The sequence below is a fragment of the Chenopodium album genome, chromosome 14 (genome assembly GCF_948465745.1).
Source record: "Chenopodium album chromosome 14, dcCheAlbu1.1, whole genome shotgun sequence".
In the NCBI taxonomy this organism is placed as follows: domain Eukaryota; kingdom Viridiplantae; phylum Streptophyta; class Magnoliopsida; order Caryophyllales; family Amaranthaceae; genus Chenopodium; species Chenopodium album.
The window spans coordinates 43,318,357-43,337,095 of NC_137847.1; the positions used below are offsets into that span (position 1 = coordinate 43,318,357).

The window sequence follows — 18,739 nt, forward strand, 5'->3', positions numbered from 1 at the left end:
CCCCACCCTTCTGCAACCCTGTTTCCACCCTTCCCGACCACTACAGCCAACCACCGCCACCAAAAACTGCCACACACCCCACCAACGAGCCGGAACTCCCCACCTCACCCAACCACAACTCTCTTCTCCCTCACGAACAATAGCCACCAGCAGCTGTACCTTCTCCTCACACCAACAATATCAACCCCGCATCACCAATTCCCCAATTGCACACCAAATCATATCCAACACCACCAATTACCACCAATCCGCCACCCCCATTCAACAATTAAATCAACATCAATTGGTAATCCAAATTAAATCAATATCAACACCAATTGCAAATCAACATCAGCAGCAACAATCGCAAATCAACACTTCAACATCAATTGGAGGGAGAAAAAAAAGGCTAAGGAAGATAGCGGTAGGTGGTGGGTTTCATCAGGGTTTCGACAGAGAAGGGATAGTGGCGAGCTCGCAGGGGCAGGGAGATGGGTTGGGGCGGGGATGTGGAAAAGGGAGATGGGCTGGGGCGGGGATGTAGGAAAGCTAGGGAAGGAGGTGGGCAGGGGCAGGGGGTGGCCGGAAAAGGGAAGTGCAGCGGGGAGGCGAAGGTGGCCAGAAGTATGGAGGGGAAAGAGAATGGAAAGAAAAAAAAAAGAAGTCACCAATTATATGATGCCACGTGTTATAGCCAACCTGTTTAACCGGTTATAAGTTTTTCGTCTTGTTTAAAATTGAGACCCCCTAAAGGTTGTATTATTCAGATATAATCAAAAGGTTGTATTATTAAAAATAAAAAATAAAAAAAAACGGCCCAAAGGTTGTATTATTTATGACAATTTTTCCAATTTTTAATGTTCATAATTAAATGCCTTATATTCATAATAATATTTTATATGTTCATAATGTAAATATTCATAGTAAATATTTGTTGTTCATGAAACATTCTCATTAAGTCTGTTTATGCATATGTTCTCTTTCTTAAATGCATATGTTCATATTTTTTACGCATATGTTCATCTTTTAAATACTTATATTCACTTAAAGGAAACCAATGTTTACGTTCATATTTTGAATTGTTATATTTACTTTCTGAAATGTATATGTTCATATTTTTTATGCCTATATTCACTTTCTGAAAACCTAATGTTCACATTTAAAGGAACCTATGCATATGTTCATATTTTGCAAAATTATGTTCATTGATAAAAAAAAAATGCAGAAAATCAGATGAAATTCATACACAGATGAAGTTGCTCGAAGCTAAAAAAATTTCAATTCGTATGAATTCAAAAAATCAGATAAACTTAATCAATCGAAATTAAGCACAAATTCATCACATAATAAATTCAATTGAAAAGTTGAATCTAAAAATTGAAACAAAAGTGAAAAATTAAAAAAAAAGAAAAATAGAGGAGAGAGAAATTAAAGAAGGAAGGAGAAAAAACAAGGGAAAAGAAAATCATAATGAAATTTTTTGATTGAAAATTTTGATGAGAATTAGGAAAGAGAAGAGAGAGAATTGGGAAGGAGGAAACCAAAAATTGTTGATCGAAAAGAGAAGAGAAAAAATTGGGAAGAAGGAAATGTGTTGGCGCGAAGAACGTTGATCGAATTCAAAAGAATAGGGCTGCGTTTTGCTGCGTTTCATTCAGTGAAACATGCGTTTTGGGTTATTGTAACTACATCTACATGCATAAGCACGCAGCTAAGTATATGCGACTTGATTCGACTCCAAAATTTAAAGGACATGAGTTGAGCAAATTTTATTGGCTCAGAAAATTAACAAACATAAATTGGGCACATAAAAAAAAAAAATCGAGTCGAGTCGAGTCGAGCCAAGCATCACTCTCGCTCCATTAACACCCCTACACCGAAAACAAACCCAAGTACGTGTAAACAAAAACCACCTTCTCTATTCGCCACGTCATTTCTCTCTTCCTCTTTTCCATTTTCAACTACTTTTCTTTCCTTTCACCATTTTCCATTTTTCATTTTTCTGCCCAACAACAAACAAACAAACAAACAAACAATCTTCATTATTTACAAATTTCATTTCATTCCTTCCTATTCATTTCCACTGTTTTCCAGAAATTTAGAGCATCAGAAACCATGAATATCTTCAGATTTGCCGGTGATATGACTCATTTAATCAGTATTATTGTCTTACTTCTCAAAATTTATGCTACTAAATCATGCTCAGGTCTTCATTCTTCCTCTCTTTTTCGTTAATTTTTCACTTTATTCCTACTTATTTTCGTCTGATTTTTGTATTTTTATTCGAATTTTGAATTCAAAAATTGTGCATTATCTGCTATAGATTTTTGACGGTTCGATATATAATTGAGCATTAACTGAATTTATTCGTAAATTTGTGGTTAAATAATTATTCAAAATGAGTAATTTTATAAGATTAGGGTTTGTTTGAAGTTGAAATGATGGAGTTGTTGAATGTCGGAAGTTTTCGTCATTTTTTTATATTGACTTAATTTTGACTAAGAATTACACAAAAATATACTTGAAAGTGAAAGAAATTTGTCATTTTCGTGATGAGTTTTGAAGTCTAGAATGTTTGAAATAATTGAGGTTTTGTAATTATTGTTTGACTTTTCCGTTGATTGTGTATAACTAATTGGAATTTTGCGCTAACTTTCTATTATTAGATAATTGAATTTTGTTATTGCATTATTATTTTATTGAATGATTTGATTGTTATTGGATGGATGATGAAAGTAACGTAGTGGACTTCACTTTCACTTGATGTATGCTTCAATTGGGTGGCATTAGTTGTTAATATGGAGAATGAGACGTTTATTTGAGGATGAGGGTTAATGTGATGTTTTAGCGCGACGTCTTTGAGTCCGAATGAAAGGGAGAATGTGATTTTGAAGCCGAATATGCGATGAGACTTATGAATGGCGGTTTGAGTACCAAACTACCAATGTATTGGTATCTGTAATTTGGTGCTGTAACTTTCACAGTTTGTTCGTATGTTTAAGAAGAATAACTTAATAATTTCAGATAGCAGTTTTCTGTAGTTTAATAGCTGGTGCTTGATGAGTTAATTAGAGTGTTATTTGAAATTCTGAAGTATGTGTGGGATCATTGTTGCCAGGCATTTCATTGAAGACACAAGAGCTGTATGCGCTGGTATTTTTGGCTCGCTACCTTGATTTGTTCACAGATTTCATATCTGTCTATAACACTATGATGAAGGTTGTGTTCATTGTTAGCTCCTTGGCTATTGTTTGGTTTATGAGGTTGCACCCTGTCATCAAGCGTTCATATGACAAAGAGCTTGACACATTTCGTTATTATCTTCTCGTCCTTGGGAGCTTCGTGTTGGCGCTGCTAATTCATGAGAAGTTCACTGTGCAAGAGGTAAAAGCTAGTACCTTATATATTTTAGCATTTGCATTTAGAAATTTGTGTTTGTTGTGATGAAAATTTGTGCTCGTAACCTTCAATTAGAGCCTGGAAAGAAATCTTATTGTGTTTTTTCTGTTAGTTCGTGAGAAAAACTTCTGATGGTGCATATATCCATGCTTATACTTTTGCTGTGTTTAAATGGAAATCTGATTTTGTAATCCTGTATCTGTCCAACCTAGATAACTCTTCCCAGGGATTTATTCATCTTTGAGGCTATGAGCTGCACTCTCTATTCCCTGGAAGAGGATTAAGAGATTTATAGTAATTTATGTTCATGAAAACGTGAAATCTTTGCTGGTAGAGGAAATTATTCTTTTGCATTATAACTCATATTCTCATCCTCATATGATACTGGTTGCTTTTTGAGCTGCCGCATGGTAATATGTTGTCATTTGACTTTTATAGCACTTCTATGACATGGATGTATAATTGCTGAGCATCAGACCTGCGCAAGTTTGTAAAGAATGTTTTAAGCACTTTGATCTGCTTATTTCCATAATTTCAAGGGGATTTCTATTAATGTCTACCTGCTGTGAATAAACAATGAAATTGGAAATTTGAAACATGTCAATGTACAAGTCTCTTCCTTACTTTTTATGGAGTAATATTTAGTAAGCAATATGTTCCTCATCCTAACCCTGAATCAATGATAACATTTCTTCTCTTTGTAAATCCTTTATTCTAGCTAAAGATGAGCAAGAACTGTGCATATGGCGTCCCCACAAAATAATGTAGGCATAGTTGGTAGTTTTTGGTGCTTCCCCAATGTATCCTTGATTTTTCTTTTTATTTTTTTATTTATCTGTGTCTTCTCGTTTGTTTATATTATTGAATTTTCAACTGTAGTCTAGTGCTTGCCTGCTTGTTGATCTAGGTCCCTCTATGTTAAACTTATTCTTGACTTATTTCAGACAAAATAAGCTCAAATAAGTTCATACAAAGTAAGTTCGGTCCAATTAAGATATGCCACAATGAATTCAAGTTCAAACACACTCACAAATACTACTCAACAGTATTAAACTAAAAATGAAATAATTTCTGCTATGGTGAAAGTAAATTCTGATACATTTTACAATATAAGTCAACTTTACAAAGCCTTATAATCTTACAATATAAGTCAAATTTATAAAGCCTTACAATATAAGTCCAAATAAGACGTTTTACAATATAAGATAAGTTCAAATAATATACATTTAGACAATATAAGTCAAATTTTACAAAGCCTTATTACCCTAATGCTTTGCAAACATATTTCCTGTTCTGGGGCAATTCTCTTTGCTAATGTGTTGTCCTTCCAATGCTCTACTGATTGCTCCAACAAATCAATTAGCTTGAATTCTCACTTTCAAGCTACAAGTTTGCTTAAATTAAAGAGCATAACTTTTCCAGCATCTGATGAAAAAAACATTTCTGAGTTGTTTTGTAGTAATGTTGCTTTTGGCTTCCTTAGGCATTACACTGCAATATAAGAGTATATGCCATAGTTTTAATTAGGTTGTGAAATGGTAATGTTCATGGTTCCATCTAATCCTCATTCATTTCTTCATTAGTACTTTGTACTAGTTGAATTTTTGGAGGGGATTCTTTTGGATTTTATTTGTTTCTTTTCTAAGTATTGTTTGTTATTCTAGAACTTAGACTCATGTGTGGACTGTAGACTCATTCAATTACACTTATTTAGTTCACTTGACAATTTTATTTTATTTTTTCAGGTTTTCTGGGTATTTTCTATATACTTGGAAGCTGTTGCTATTCTTCCTCAGCTTTTCCTGCTACAAAGAAGTGGAAACGTTGACAACTTGGCAGCTCAATATGTTTTCTTTCTTGGGTACGTCCTAAATTCATCTCATTTGTTTCTTGTTTATAACTTTAGTGGCGCAAACGTCCCACCTTGAAACATATCTTGAGGATCTATGGATGTGCCATTCTTGCCTGATTGAACTCTTGTAACCTCCGGATTGCTAAACCAGAAGCTGAAGAAGGGGACAAAGCTAATAAAGAAAATCATTGCTGATTCAGATCTACATTTAACTGTAAATTTATCAAACCGATATTCAGATGTATAAAGAAAGTTGGTTGTGCTAGACTAGATTGAGATTGTAGCAATAACTAAAACACAACTATTTAATTTTAAGATATGCCTACAACTAGGAATAGTCATAGTACCGTTTTAACATCTAGTTAATCAGAATTAGTATCTGCTTGTTTTCAAGTGCAAATCAGTTTCCATTTTATGCTTAGTGATTGTTTTCTTAGGGACTATTTAGAATTTGACTTCTACGTGATCCCGTAGATTTGACTTATGAGTACTATATTACTGTGTCTTCAACATCCACATTCCTTTGTTTGGGTCAAAATCACCTCATGGTCCTGTGATTTTAATGGTCCATTTAAAAACATCCATGTAACAAGATTTCTTGTTTTTTACAGGGCATACAGGGCATTCTACATTTTCAACTGGATTTATCGCTACTTCACAGAACCATATTTCACTCGATGGATAGGTAAGGGTTTTCCTAGAGCAAAACAATGTTATCACCAAGATAATAATGTCTGACATGTGATTCCCGTCAACTTTCCAGCTTGCGTCTCTGGCCTTGTTCAGACTGCCCTTTATGCAGATTTCTTTTACTACTACTTTATCAGGTAAGTAAATAAGAATTTTATCAATTCATGTTGGTGCTGCCTTTCAGATGTGTATGAAATAAGTAAGTTTATTTTCTTTTATTTCAGCTGGAAAAACAATTCGAATCTTAAGTTGCCAGCTTGAGCCCATAAAGAACAGATATTAATGTTGAAGACTGGTCTGTTAACACCTTTGGCATGATTGGCGGTCGAGGTTTTGTGATTTTGGTTTCAGTCCCATGATGCCATTTCTGTTGGTAGTGGACACTGATGAGTTTAGGTGGTCTTGTATAGGGAACTCTTTTCCTTAACACTGATCAGATTAAACTCTATTTGATGTGTCATCATATAAAGCATCTTTACACGTGTAAAAATTAGGATGTGTTACATCATACATTGGATGCCAAGTGGAGATGTGGAGATGTTTGTTAGTTGCACAATTAAGGATCTAGGTTATACACATTCTATGAAATTTGCAAAAACTTCAAATCTTCAATACATGTTTTCTCAGTGATTTGAGGTTCAATTATCTTAGTGGGGGTAGTTTTGGGAGATTGGTTCTCAGACCCTTGGTAGTTGAAATTTGTGTACATAATTATCTGTATTATGATCCATATAGAAGGGTAGCAATTGAAGGAACATTTCCTTTTAGCAATTCTGATGATTGAGAGGTGTGTTTCGGGTCTTAGAATTGTTTTGGGGGTTGGATCTCAGAGAAAGTCGTCGTGCAAAGAACTTGTATTGCTGTGGGAACTTATTACTGGTCAGTGTGTAATTTGCGATGACCTCCAATTTAATTAAGGGTTGGCATGTTATAGTGATCACAGGGCAGGTGATATATAATAGAGGCTTTGTATTTTGTCCATGTGGACAAGAATTATGTTGGTTCTTATGAAGCAATTAAATTGGAGTTGATGAATAAAATTTTGGAACTCCAACATAGAACGTATAATGAACCTTGGATCAAAATTGAATGTGAAGTCATTTGGAGCTATAGAACTGAAGCTTTTTTACCTGAATTGCCATGGTCGACTGGTCGAGCCAGAGTTTAGATTTCCTGCATTTTCAATATGGTATGAAAATCCATAGAAGTGGAGTTCATCTTCATCATGTACTATATATATGGGTGTTGAGCAATCATCTTTTGACAATGACTTGAATAGCTGAATTAATGAATATGATCTTGTCCTCTTTACCTTATTTTGCTGAATTGAAATTATTTTTACTAAACTTATTTATTTTTATTTTTTTTACTACTGAAATATACTGAAATTATGTCTTGATAAGCAGAATTTATTTTTACAAAACTGGAAAATCATGCAACTAGTTTGTGAGTTTGGAAAACATGCAGTGTACATATCTTATATCTCCCAGCCATCACAACTCCATATCTTATATCTCCCAGCCATTACAACTCCCACAAATAAAGGCATTGGGAGTTGAGACTACAATCGAGCTTGAAAATTCTCTTTACACGGTGCAAAGAAACTTCAGAATCCTCTTGTACAGCCTAAATATGGGTAAATAAACTCTAAAAGAGTCTAGACCAACGGTATACGTAGTAACTTGAAAATTTCACTTGATATAACCTCTCCCTCTCACCATCATCATTCCTGCAAAGACCTGCAATGACAGATTTGCATGGTCAATAATATCATGTACATAGACTTCTAGAGGTTGACAGTAGAGAGAACTGTAAAAAAGCTTAGTAATACAACCCGATCAAAAGGTTACTGCTTCCAATAATACCGCAAGTGCTACTTCAAAACATCAAAACCATTTGTATTGCTTATGCAACATGAGAAACCAACATAAGAAATATTCAACTGCAAGACAATGTACTAAAACCTCATCAGGCTGACAATAAGATAGCAAATACACTTAATTTATAATCTTAAAAATGCTACATTACCACTGGCAATAGGATAAGGAGCAGCAGGAATAATTATGTGTGAACTCTCTTTGAAAGGAACCAAGACAACTAACTATCTTAAATATTCATTATTAAAAAAATCTGACCTATAAAGCCTGCAATTTAGCCCTGTTACTTTATAGCAAATTCAAATGAATGAGGGTCCGGCTCACAAATACCCGACCACATTCCAACTCTTCGCTTCACAAATTATATAGCTTTAGGTCCTCAATGTTCACCTTACCCCTAAACCCAACACAGATTATATTCTGTTCACTAAACTCCTTTTATATACTCTTTAGCTTAAGCTTTGTACATAAGGCCCCAAGAATGAGACCTATGCCAAGCAACAGGAATCATACCATAATTAGCACTAATAGTTTAAATAAGAGGTGTTAGTGCTGATAGTCACACAAGGAGTCACTCCTGCAGCCCTAATGCTACTGAGGCCTATAGCACGTATTTATGTACTCAATATCTTCATCTACTTTCTTTGATATTTTCAAAACTCGGTGTTTTAGATTTTGTTTTCATGAATGTGATTCGCTAATCAATACAAAATCCTCGGGATATCTTACTTTAACTACTGGTGGAAGCTATACATTATGGTGTAAAAAAGTTCTAACCGTTGTAATTTTATGTTAGTGACCAAGGATTCTATGAGTTAATTGCCTAATTGGCACTATATTGCCTACAGACACTGAACCAAGTTGACTTTGTAAGTGGCGAATTTTCACTGAACCTAGGTTAAGATCACAAGGGAATCTAGCTTTAACGCTTTTAGCACTGATAAGTTAGCCTAAGAGGTTGATTCTACTCAGGGAAGGTGAGGATTGTAGTTGCTTCTCACATTACACTCTTTACAGAAACCTCCATGCATTTAATCCTCAGAAAAAATGACAGCTGTCATCAGCATATAAAGAACTTAACACTATCAAAATTTTAAACAAATTTACAAAAAAAAAAAACAAAGAGATCTCAAATGAGGAAAATAATGATGCAATCAACCATCTGATATCTATTATATGAATGTAGACAACAAACGAAGAAGCTGGAAATGTTAGCTAAACAAGTAGAAGAATCAACAAAAAAAATTTCAGTCAAAAGTTTAGAAACAAAATGAAGATACAAAATGAAATGTAGTTTGACAAGTGAATTTAAATCCAAATCACAAGATGCAAAGATCATTAGAGAAGTTATTAGAGATCATACCTGTGAATTGACCGCACAAAAGGGTTAGAGAAACCCATCTCAACTGTGGTGAAACATCTCCATCGCACTTGCTTTAGAGCTTGCGTCAAGTGCTAACTGAGATACAATCATCTTGGTGTTTACAATATTATCAAACTTGGTCTCAACTCTCAAGTACTTCATTTTTCTATTCAAGTCCCTTCAATTTGCTTACTAAGCAATATCACCATTGATAATTTAGCTTTCAAGTTCGACACTTATAGAACTTACAATAGGCTGCACATTAGTTAATTAAAACTACAATCAGGATCTTTTATCCTAGACTTGGAAGACATAGTTTAAACAGGTTTCTTTAACCTTGCATTTACTGTGAAAGAATTACCAAATGTTGGCAAGGTAATGTGCCACCTTTAATGCTTTCATCCTTCTTGGCATACACTGATTCATAAGACTCCAATTAGATTAACTCCCTTTTATTTTTCTCCCTCTCCCTGTAACAGGGTCCACTTTTCTAGCAAAGTTAATATCAACCCTTGTTCATTCAAATTTTAAAAGTCAGCATAAGTGGCTGGCAAGGAATCATACTAGATAAACTACTCTATAAGCAAAGCACATAGCACTGATGTAGTTCACATTATCCAGAAAGTCAATCAGAAGAAAATGAAATTAAAAGAGAACTTAAAAGTATATATTAGATTTTATACAGTACTTCATTCTCCATCCTACTGCATTGGAGTGCAACCAAGATTTCTAATAAAGGAGAGTTTCCATCATTTAACTTAAAATATGATAAGTACAAGCAAATGTAAGGATTTAATCTACAGAATAGCTAATGTAACACCTAATTCAAGCAATTTCCCACCAACAGCTCAATATTCATTGATAGAATCAGCGAACAAACCGTTTATTTGTCATTTAACAGTAATATAGTTGAATAAATGCCAAACAAAGACAAGCTAAAACTGACCAAGTTGTCATCAATCCCACCCACCCCCCTTCCAAGTGCAGCACACACAAAATTGTAGCTAGAAATGACTAAACGTGTTGTGAAAATGTCTTTTCCCGTGTGAATTAGACAAGTAAAGAAAACACTAGGTACATAACAGGACACTGTAAAAAGAAAACATTAACAATGTCTAAACCATCAACTTGCCAACAAACTAAAATAAACCAATTGCCCAGCTATTGACTTCAGCGATAAGCTACTCATGTGTAAACATGAGTCAGGAGAAAATATTTCAGTGTAAACCATGTGACAAGAAGTAGCCTTATCAGAGAAAGGTAAGAGAATAAGCGTTAGCACAAAGCAAGACTAATGTATATATATTATACGAAGTATAGCTTAAAGAATAAAGGCAAACAGATCTTCAGAAAGTTCAATTATACTGATATATTTCCAAAAACCAATTGATAAAACATATTGAAGAGAGTAAGACACATAGGCAAAGTGATATTAGAACAGCATCAGCAGCATAAACAAACTCTGACGTATACGACAACTTGCCGTCTTGCCTAGTGCCTGGTTCAGTTAAATCCTTATCAGTAACACAACGGTAGTGCCTAGTTTTTTCTTAGTAACTAAGTGTCAATGTGCACCCTCTAACTCCACAAATTCAATCCAAGTATGATGCTAAGACATGCTAATTTCCAATAAGAGATTCACAATACAAAGTTACTGCACATACTAAGAAAACTTCATGATATGGAAGTTCCAAGCAACTAAATCTTCACCAGTAGTCCCCACATGAACATTTTCCATCCTTGAAATGATGGAAACGCTTGTTGTCCCTGACAATCAACTCCCTTCCAACAATCTTGGACATGATCTTAATAGCATTGTGACAATCACCACAAATTCGAAGGTTCTTAATGATCCTAAGGGGTGTCCTCGGCGGGGTACTGATCAAGCCATAAGCTATAGCTAATCTCTCACTGTGGTAAAGCAGGGCCTGCTCCTTAGCTTCCTGATCAATGTCATGAAGAACATATCTAGTGTCTGGCACATAACCTTGTTCCTTAAGAGCAGCCTTGTATTTCTCATCGTCTTTGTAAAGAGACGGATTCTTAAACTCGGGAAGTCTATTCCTTCCTTCCATAAGATTCTCTGCCATTCGCTTTTTCGGAGGTGGAGTTGGGAGTTTGTCAGCAACAGCCTTCGAGGGATCAAGATCAACTATCAACTCATTTATATGGTCCTCAAGATCCAAATCCCCATGATACCTAGCATAATCCCTCAATGACTCCCAAGCAGCCACATTCGGCTGCATTGGCAACTTTTCGATATACTCCCGAGCTTCAATAAGATGCCCAGACGCTCCAAGCACATCCAGAACCAACAAATAATGCTCCAACTGCGGCTCAATACCATACTCTGTTCTCATCTTCTCCAAATAGATAAACCCTTCTTCCACAGCCTCCGCCCCGGCACAAGCATACAAAACAGCCATAAACGTCTCGCTATTCGGCCTCAATCCCAGCTCCTTCATCTTCTCAAACAACTGCAACCCCTCATCTCCAAGCGAGTTACTAGCATACCCTCTAATCATCAAATGCCAAGAATCAATACTTCGTTCAGGCATATGATCGAACACCCGGCGTGCATCCACCATACTCCCACATTTCGCATACATTTCAATCACTCTATTGATCAATCTAAGATCACCCCTAAACGTAGACCTAAGAAAGAAATCATGCACTTTCTTCGCATTCTCCAGCAATTTAGGGTTCCCACATTTATCAAACAACACATAAAAACACTCCCCATCAGCCTTTGCTCCTTTCTCCATCAACTCAATTATCTCCTTCACCTTCCCCTCCATAGCCATACTCCTTAAGTCCACATTCAGGGCCTCAACCGGGCCACTCTGCACCTGTACCGGGCCCTGATTGTTCCACTGATTAGGGTTCCTCGGAGGCACTTGCGACGGCTGTTGTTGACGAACATATCTTTGATCGGGAAATTGACCTTGTGGGTATCCATGATTAGGGTTTCTACGAACTGGGTATCCTTGATTTTGCTGATTCCACTGACCCTGTTGCTGCTGCGGCGGCGGCGGCGGTTGTTGCGGGCGAAAATTGGGGGTGTAATTAGGGTTTATCGGCGAAGGAGCACTTCCGGCGGCGTGAGGTGGAGGGTACCAGCCTTGATTGTGGTTGTCGGGTTGAGGGTGACGATGGTAGTCGTTGGGGGCGGCGAAGGTGGAGAGAGAACGAGAGAGAAGAGGGGAGTTTAGGGTTTTGGGGAAAGGGTTTAAGGGTGGGAGAGAAGATGGGTTGAATTGGGAACGTACTTTGAGGAGAGAGGAGAGATAGAATGGAAGAGGAGGACGAACTGCGATGAAGGACGCCATTGATGAAGTGATTTGAAGGTTTGAGTAGCAGGAATAGGTGGTGATAGAGTTGAGCAGAGTATTATCTTTTCGATTGTAGTAGGGGTTTGGGTGGTAGGGTTTAACGGTTCAAGGAAATGACTAGATTTTAAAAAATAAAAATAAAAAAAAATAAAAAAAATATAAAGTGTTACTTCCTCCGTGTTTTAATAAGTGTTACACTTACCAAATTCGGTCGTGTTTTAATAAATGTTACACTTACTTTTTTTTGGCAAAAAGCTAAGTTAAAATATTATATTTCTGTCCTCTCATGGTCCTCACCCAAATCCACTACTACTTTTTTTATTATATTTTTCATCTCACATTCATTAATTTTCAATAAACTATTAACCCAACTATTTTCTTTTATAATTTTTTAATACTCCAACTACCCCATTTACCTCTTATTTTATTTAAGTCAATTAAATTGCCAAAAATTATATACCTGTCAAACTGTAACACTTAAAAAACACGGAGGGAGTATATGTGGTTGACCACACGGTGTGGTCATCCAATATATGGGTTACTCGGGCCTGTTCACATTTACTGAACTGAGCTAACTGAACTGAACTGAATTGATTGGAGCTGAACTGAACTGAGCTAACTGAACTGAACTGAATTGATTAGAACTGAAATGAATATTTTATGAGAGAAGGAAATTAAGAGCTTAACTGAACTGAATTGAATTGAACTGAACTGAAATTAAGCTGAAGTGAACAGGCCTTTCGTTAGTGTAATAGGGGTTACTTGGTCAGTGTTAAAGGGGTTACTTCGTCAGTGTTATAGGAGTTACTCGATCAGTGTTACAGGGTTACTTGGTCAGTATTATAGGAGTTACTTTATTTTTTTATAAGTAGTCACACGATGGGATCAGCCACACACAAGACGGGCTAAAAAAAAATTAGTATAACTTCTAAAACAACAACAATCAGTCAATACTATTTACGAAAAGACACACCAGCAATGACACGTGTCATTTCCTGGTGTGTCCTTTGTATTTTAAACTAGTTAATGCCCGAGCTATGCTCAGGTTTTTCAATTAATATATAGTTGGATTATATTTATACATAACATGAAATGATTTACTTAGTTGTCAGTAACTGAAATTATCAATATGTAACAGACCTTTTTTTTTATTCAATCAAATTGAAAGCAGGATAACGTATGTTAATATTAAATTTTCTATCTTATCTTTAATCTTGCTAAAATTATTATTTATTTTCTTATGAAAAAAATGACAAAAATAAATAAATAAATAAACTTTTTGGAGGGAAAATTTTTAATATGGTGTTGACACGTGTAATCTAAGAATTATTTTGGAATCACTTTATTATATAAGTATAGATAGATTTTTTTTTTTTTTTTTTTTTTTTTTTTTTTTTGGAAAATTGTAATCTAATAATCCTACCATTAGTTGGTCTTCCACAAACAATCACACCTTTTGAAATTTCAGAAACAATTCCACCTTTTGCCCCTATCTTCCATTAACAATCCCTGACCGGTTGGATTATTGTGGTAACCAATTTTCTTAAGTTATAAGACATGTGCCAGATTTTAATAGGTTTAGTCTAATTTTTAATAATTAAAAAAAAACAAATCTAATTAAAAAAAAATAAAAAATAAAATCCCCAGCTCCGCCACTAGCCTAGCCCTGCCACTGCACTCCTCTCCCCATCCCCGCCCTTGCATTCCCCAGCAACCCCTACAACCACCACCCTCAAGCCCGAAAACACCACCAGTCGCACACCCCCCTTCCACGACCATCAATTTCGCACAATCCCGAAGTTCAACGATGATATAATTCGAACACCCTACTAGGCATCCTCGCGACCAGAAATCGGCAAATGGGGAGTGGGAGCGGCGGAGAGAGGGGTGTGGGATTCCGTCGAGGCTGGAGGTGGAGTTTTGAGGGCTAAACTAGGCGGGTTTTTCGGGGCTGGGGCTTGAGTTTTGAGATTTTCGTGGGGTGGGATTTTGTCGGGGTGGTGCTTAGGTTTTGTGGGGCAGTAGGCCTAAGTTTCGTGGGGGTGGTGGGTTTTGTATAGATGGGTTTCATGGGGTGGGTTTTGTATAGATGGGTTTCATGGGGTGGTTTTTGTGGAGTTTTTTAGGCCGAGGGTTGAGTTTTTAGGGCCAAGAGGAGTTTTTGGGGCTGTGGGTGGTGTTTTCGGGGCTGTCAATGGTGTTTTTGGGGCTGTGGGTGGTGTTTTCGGGCTAAGGTGGTTGAGTTTTCAAGGTTGGTGGGGATTTTCGGGGCTGTGGGTGGAGTTTTTGGGGCGGGGTTTTGGTTTTGGGGGTTGTGATGGTTTTCCGGCGTGGTTGGAGCTTCGTAGTGGCCTAATGGGTGGAGGTGGCGGTAAAGGGTGAGGGTTGAGGTTGCCATGGTGGTTACTGGTGGTTGGAGAAGAGATTAAGTTTAAATAAAAAAAAGGAAAATTTTTTAACCTGTTTAGCAGGTTGTAGGTCAAGGGAATTGTTAGTGAAGATACCTATCAAAGGTGGGATTGTTTTTTGAATTTCAAAAGGTGAGATTGTTTATGGAAGACCGACTAAAGGTGGGATTATTAGATTACATTTTTCCTTTTTTTTTTAAAAAAAATCCGTATAAAAAACATATTTTGTACATAAGTAAAAAATTTGATGCGTCCTTAAACTTAAGCATAAAACGAAATTTCTTATTTACATAAGTAAAATATTTAATGTATGCATGTATAATACAGTACATAGTCAAATGCATATTTTAAAAAATTTGTTTGGCAGATAGACTATTTTATAATCCATTATAATATTTACATAAATTTACTTATACAATGTTAATTTAAAATTAATTATCAAAAATTTCTGTGCATGGTACGAGATATAACCTAGTTGTAGCCTTATACATCGTAGGTGGTAACTAGATAAAGTCTGTGCGATGCACAGTTTGTTTGTATTTTTTTTCAAATAAAATATTTTATTAAATATATATATTTATTAAATAAACTTTGTAATATTCGCTTGCTTACTGCTTGAATTTTTTATTGTACCTGCGCATTTCGCTATGAAGGAAACCTTATCTTCTAGATGGATGTCTACGTAAACAACCTATCGCACAAATCAATTTTACTTTTAACAAACTTTTTTTACTTGATAATTTTGAGGTTAACTAATCAAGTCCTTTTTTTTTCTAGTACATGATGGAGCTCAAGGAATAAAGTATTGAGCTATTTCTCAAGGGAAAAGAGAAGGGTCTAGGGTTAGTGTTAATTAATAAGCCGGACCAACTTCGTAAATATATCTTTGACAGAAAAATCGAAAGGATAAAAAAAAAGTTTCAAATCCCAAAGGAAAATTGTTTATTGGAATTGCTAAAACCTTTTCGTTAATATGATAATTATATATATCGTCGGTAATTATATATATCGTCGGGAATCTGACGTCCGTATAATTCTATTCTTTGATAGAACGAAATAACAAAAAGGGCATGTTGCTGTCATTTTTGAAAGTATTCCTAATCAATGAAACAATGTCTAAACCCAATGATTCAAAAAAAAAAAAAAGATAAAGATTTTCGGAACAAGAAAATTCCTTTCTAAAAGTTAATAAATAAAAAATACTTGTAGATGAAGCTCGTGCGATGCACAATTTATTTATATTTTTTTAAAAAAATATTTTACTAAATATATATTTATCTAATAAACATTGTGATATTCGCTTTTATTACTACTTGATTTTTTTTATTATAAAATGAATTATTAACGTTTTTTCTCATATTTAGATAAAATTCGTAATATAAATAGATATTATTTTATTTTACAAAGTTTCGTATGTGGCTAGTTACCCTGTGTGGTCGGGATTACTAATGTTTAGGTGTCTCATCCAGCTACACGATATGACCAGGCACATAAAAAATGCGCTGATTTTATTTTTATAATTAATATAAAAATTTTGATCTAAAATAAATTGCAATTCTTATTTTTTTTTTCATTGGCTAAAATATAACATTTTTATATGTGACGCTCTAAAATTAATCTTACGTGGCATAATCATATTATAGCGTTTTAATATTATTAATCCTACGTGGCGCTTTTTAATTATAATCCAACGTGGAGATTTTTAAAAACTAATCTTACGTGGCATAATCCGATTGTAGCATTTTAAAAATATTAATCCTAAGTGGCACTCTAATAATTTTTTTAAAAAATAAAATCCTACGTGAAGCCCGTGTGAGGCACGGTTTATTTGTATTTTTTCAAATAAAGTATTTTACTAAATATATATTTATCTAATAAACCTGTGATATTTGCTTGCTTACTACTTGAATTTTTATTATAAAATTAATTATTAACTTTGTTTCTCATTTTAGATAAAATTCTTAATATAAAAAGATAAGTTTTTATTTCACAAAATTTTATATGTGGCTGGTCACACCAAAAGTTACTTGGTTGATAAAGGGTTACTCAATCAGGGGTTACTTGGACGGTTAGGGGTTACTTGGTAAATTTTTGGGTGTGTCTCAGTCGGACACACAATATGGCTAGCTAAACAAAAAACGCGATGATTTTATTTTTATAATTAATATAAAATTTTTGATCTAAAATAAATTGCAATTCTTTTTTTCATTGGCTAAAATATAACATTTTCCTATTTGACGTTCTAAAATTAATCTTACGTGGCATAATCCTATTGTAGCGTTTTAAAATTATTAATCCTACGTGGATTTTTTTTTTATTATAATCCTACGTAGCGCTTTAAAAAAACAACTAATTTAATCTTACGTTGCATAATCCGATTGTAGTGTTTTAAAAATATTAATCCTAAGTAGCGCTCTAACAATTTTTTAAAAAATAAATTCCTTTATGGCGCTTGTAGGGAATATTTCAAGCATCCCACACTTGAGCCCCACTGTGCTCATACACTTAAGTATGGTGGCGTCTAAAGGGAAGGAAGCTAGAGTAAAAGAGTCGCCAACAAGTTTTAGGAACTTGTAAACCGTTCAAAGGGTGAAGGTTACATCCCTTCACGATCCATGAGATCGCTAACTCCATAGTGGTCCTGAACCATGACTGGATATTCTGGGATGAAGGTACAAATCCAACCTAAAAGAGATTGAACCTGCCCTAAAAATAGCCTCTACTTTATTCTTCTCATATTCGTGTGCGCTTTCTGACTAACATGCAATCAATATATTAATCCTAAACCTGTTTATCTATGTTGGTTGATAATTAGTGCACAAACAAAACCTATTATTGGCGATCACTTGAATTAAAATCATATTAGCCTAAACAAGATTATTAATTATCTTATTAAGCGTGATTACAAGTACAAATTCCCTTTAAACCTGCAAGAGAGGGCGTGATCAAGCAATAACAATAATAATATCAAGCAACATAATAACAACAATCATCATCATAATAATATTCTCATCAAAGCATAATAATAATAGCAATATCATAGGCATGATACCAACAAGATTAATAACAAATCCTAGCATGTCACTAAATTATAAAGATTAAAGCTTTTATCCCTAACATGATACTAACATGATAGAAGAAATAGGAAGGATGTCTAAACATGATACTAGGAATTAATATAGAATAGTAAACATGATTTCTACATCAAAAGAATAGTAATAATCGAATTACTTACTTTAATGCCTCGTATCTCTTTCTATCAAAACAATACACACATTAGTAACTTCAAGGAAAATATTAAACAGTAAATCTAATCAAAGAATTGAAATAAGATTTAGGACCAAACCCTCAAAAATTATCAACCTTTCACGTCGAGGACGAAGGCAACTTCGAACTTGGCTAGGTGTCTAGAACTTGTGAATGCGGTATTGTGTTTGTTAAAGCTAGCTAGAAAGCAAGAGGGAGAAAGAAAAGCTATTGCTTGAGAGAAAGAGAGAGAAAGAATAGAATTGATGACGATTCTTGAATGATTGTTGATGATTAAAAACGGGAAAACACAACCCTATTTATAGAGAAAGTAGTCCGGAAACGATAGAAAAGAATTAGAATCTGAATCGGGATAAAATTGGCTCCTGTCGCGAACGACAAGCACCAGCGCGACACGACAGGAATCACGCATGGCGACAGAGTCTGTCGTCGTGCGACAAGACTGTCGTTTGGCGCTGATTAAAAGATAAAACGCGATTTTGTACGGAATCCTTTTCCTAATATAATTAAGCAATTAAACTCCGTGTTTATTAATTTTAAATCAGATTTATCATAATAAAACACTTGTTTTA

General features: G+C 34.9%; 2 protein-coding genes across 2 annotated transcripts; one reads left to right on the plus strand and one right to left on the minus strand.

Moving 5' to 3' along the window:
- Window positions 1–1,888: 1,888 nt before the first annotated feature.
- Window positions 1,889–7,178, plus strand: LOC145579277 (ER lumen protein-retaining receptor A-like). Its single transcript, XM_081636520.1, has 6 exons — window positions 1,889–2,185; window positions 3,098–3,363; window positions 5,124–5,239; window positions 5,842–5,915; window positions 5,994–6,057; window positions 6,145–7,178. Exons 1-6 carry the CDS (start codon window positions 2,095–2,097, stop codon window positions 6,179–6,181), a joined length of 648 nt encoding a protein of 215 aa, XP_081492646.1. The 5' UTR covers window positions 1,889–2,094; the 3' UTR covers window positions 6,182–7,178.
- A 3,327-nt stretch (window positions 7,179–10,505) lies between these two features.
- Window positions 10,506–12,784, minus strand: LOC145579278 (pentatricopeptide repeat-containing protein At2g15690, mitochondrial-like). The gene has a single exon (XM_081636522.1). The coding sequence runs from the start codon at window positions 12,487–12,489 to the stop codon at window positions 10,867–10,869; it is 1,623 nt and encodes a 540-aa protein (XP_081492648.1). The 5' UTR covers window positions 12,490–12,784; the 3' UTR covers window positions 10,506–10,866.
- Between the last annotated feature and the right edge of the window lie 5,955 nt (window positions 12,785–18,739).

What these genes read in the sequence shown, in the direction of transcription:
- LOC145579277 (XM_081636520.1), top strand. Translation starts at nt 2,095, where the DNA reads ATGAATATCTTCAGATTTGCCGGTGATATGACTCATTTAATCAGTATT. An exon ending in AGAAGTTCACTGTGCAAGAG is followed by an intron (nt 3,364 to 5,123) that starts GTAAAAGCTAGT and finishes TTATTTTTTCAG; the next exon opens with GTTTTCTGGGTATTTTCTAT. An exon ending in TTTTACTACTACTTTATCAG is followed by an intron (nt 6,058 to 6,144) that starts GTAAGTAAATAA and finishes CTTTTATTTCAG; the next exon opens with CTGGAAAAACAATTCGAATC.
- LOC145579278 (XM_081636522.1), bottom strand. Translation starts at nt 12,489, where the DNA reads ATGGCGTCCTTCATCGCAGTTCGTCCTCCTCTTCCATTCTATCTCTCC.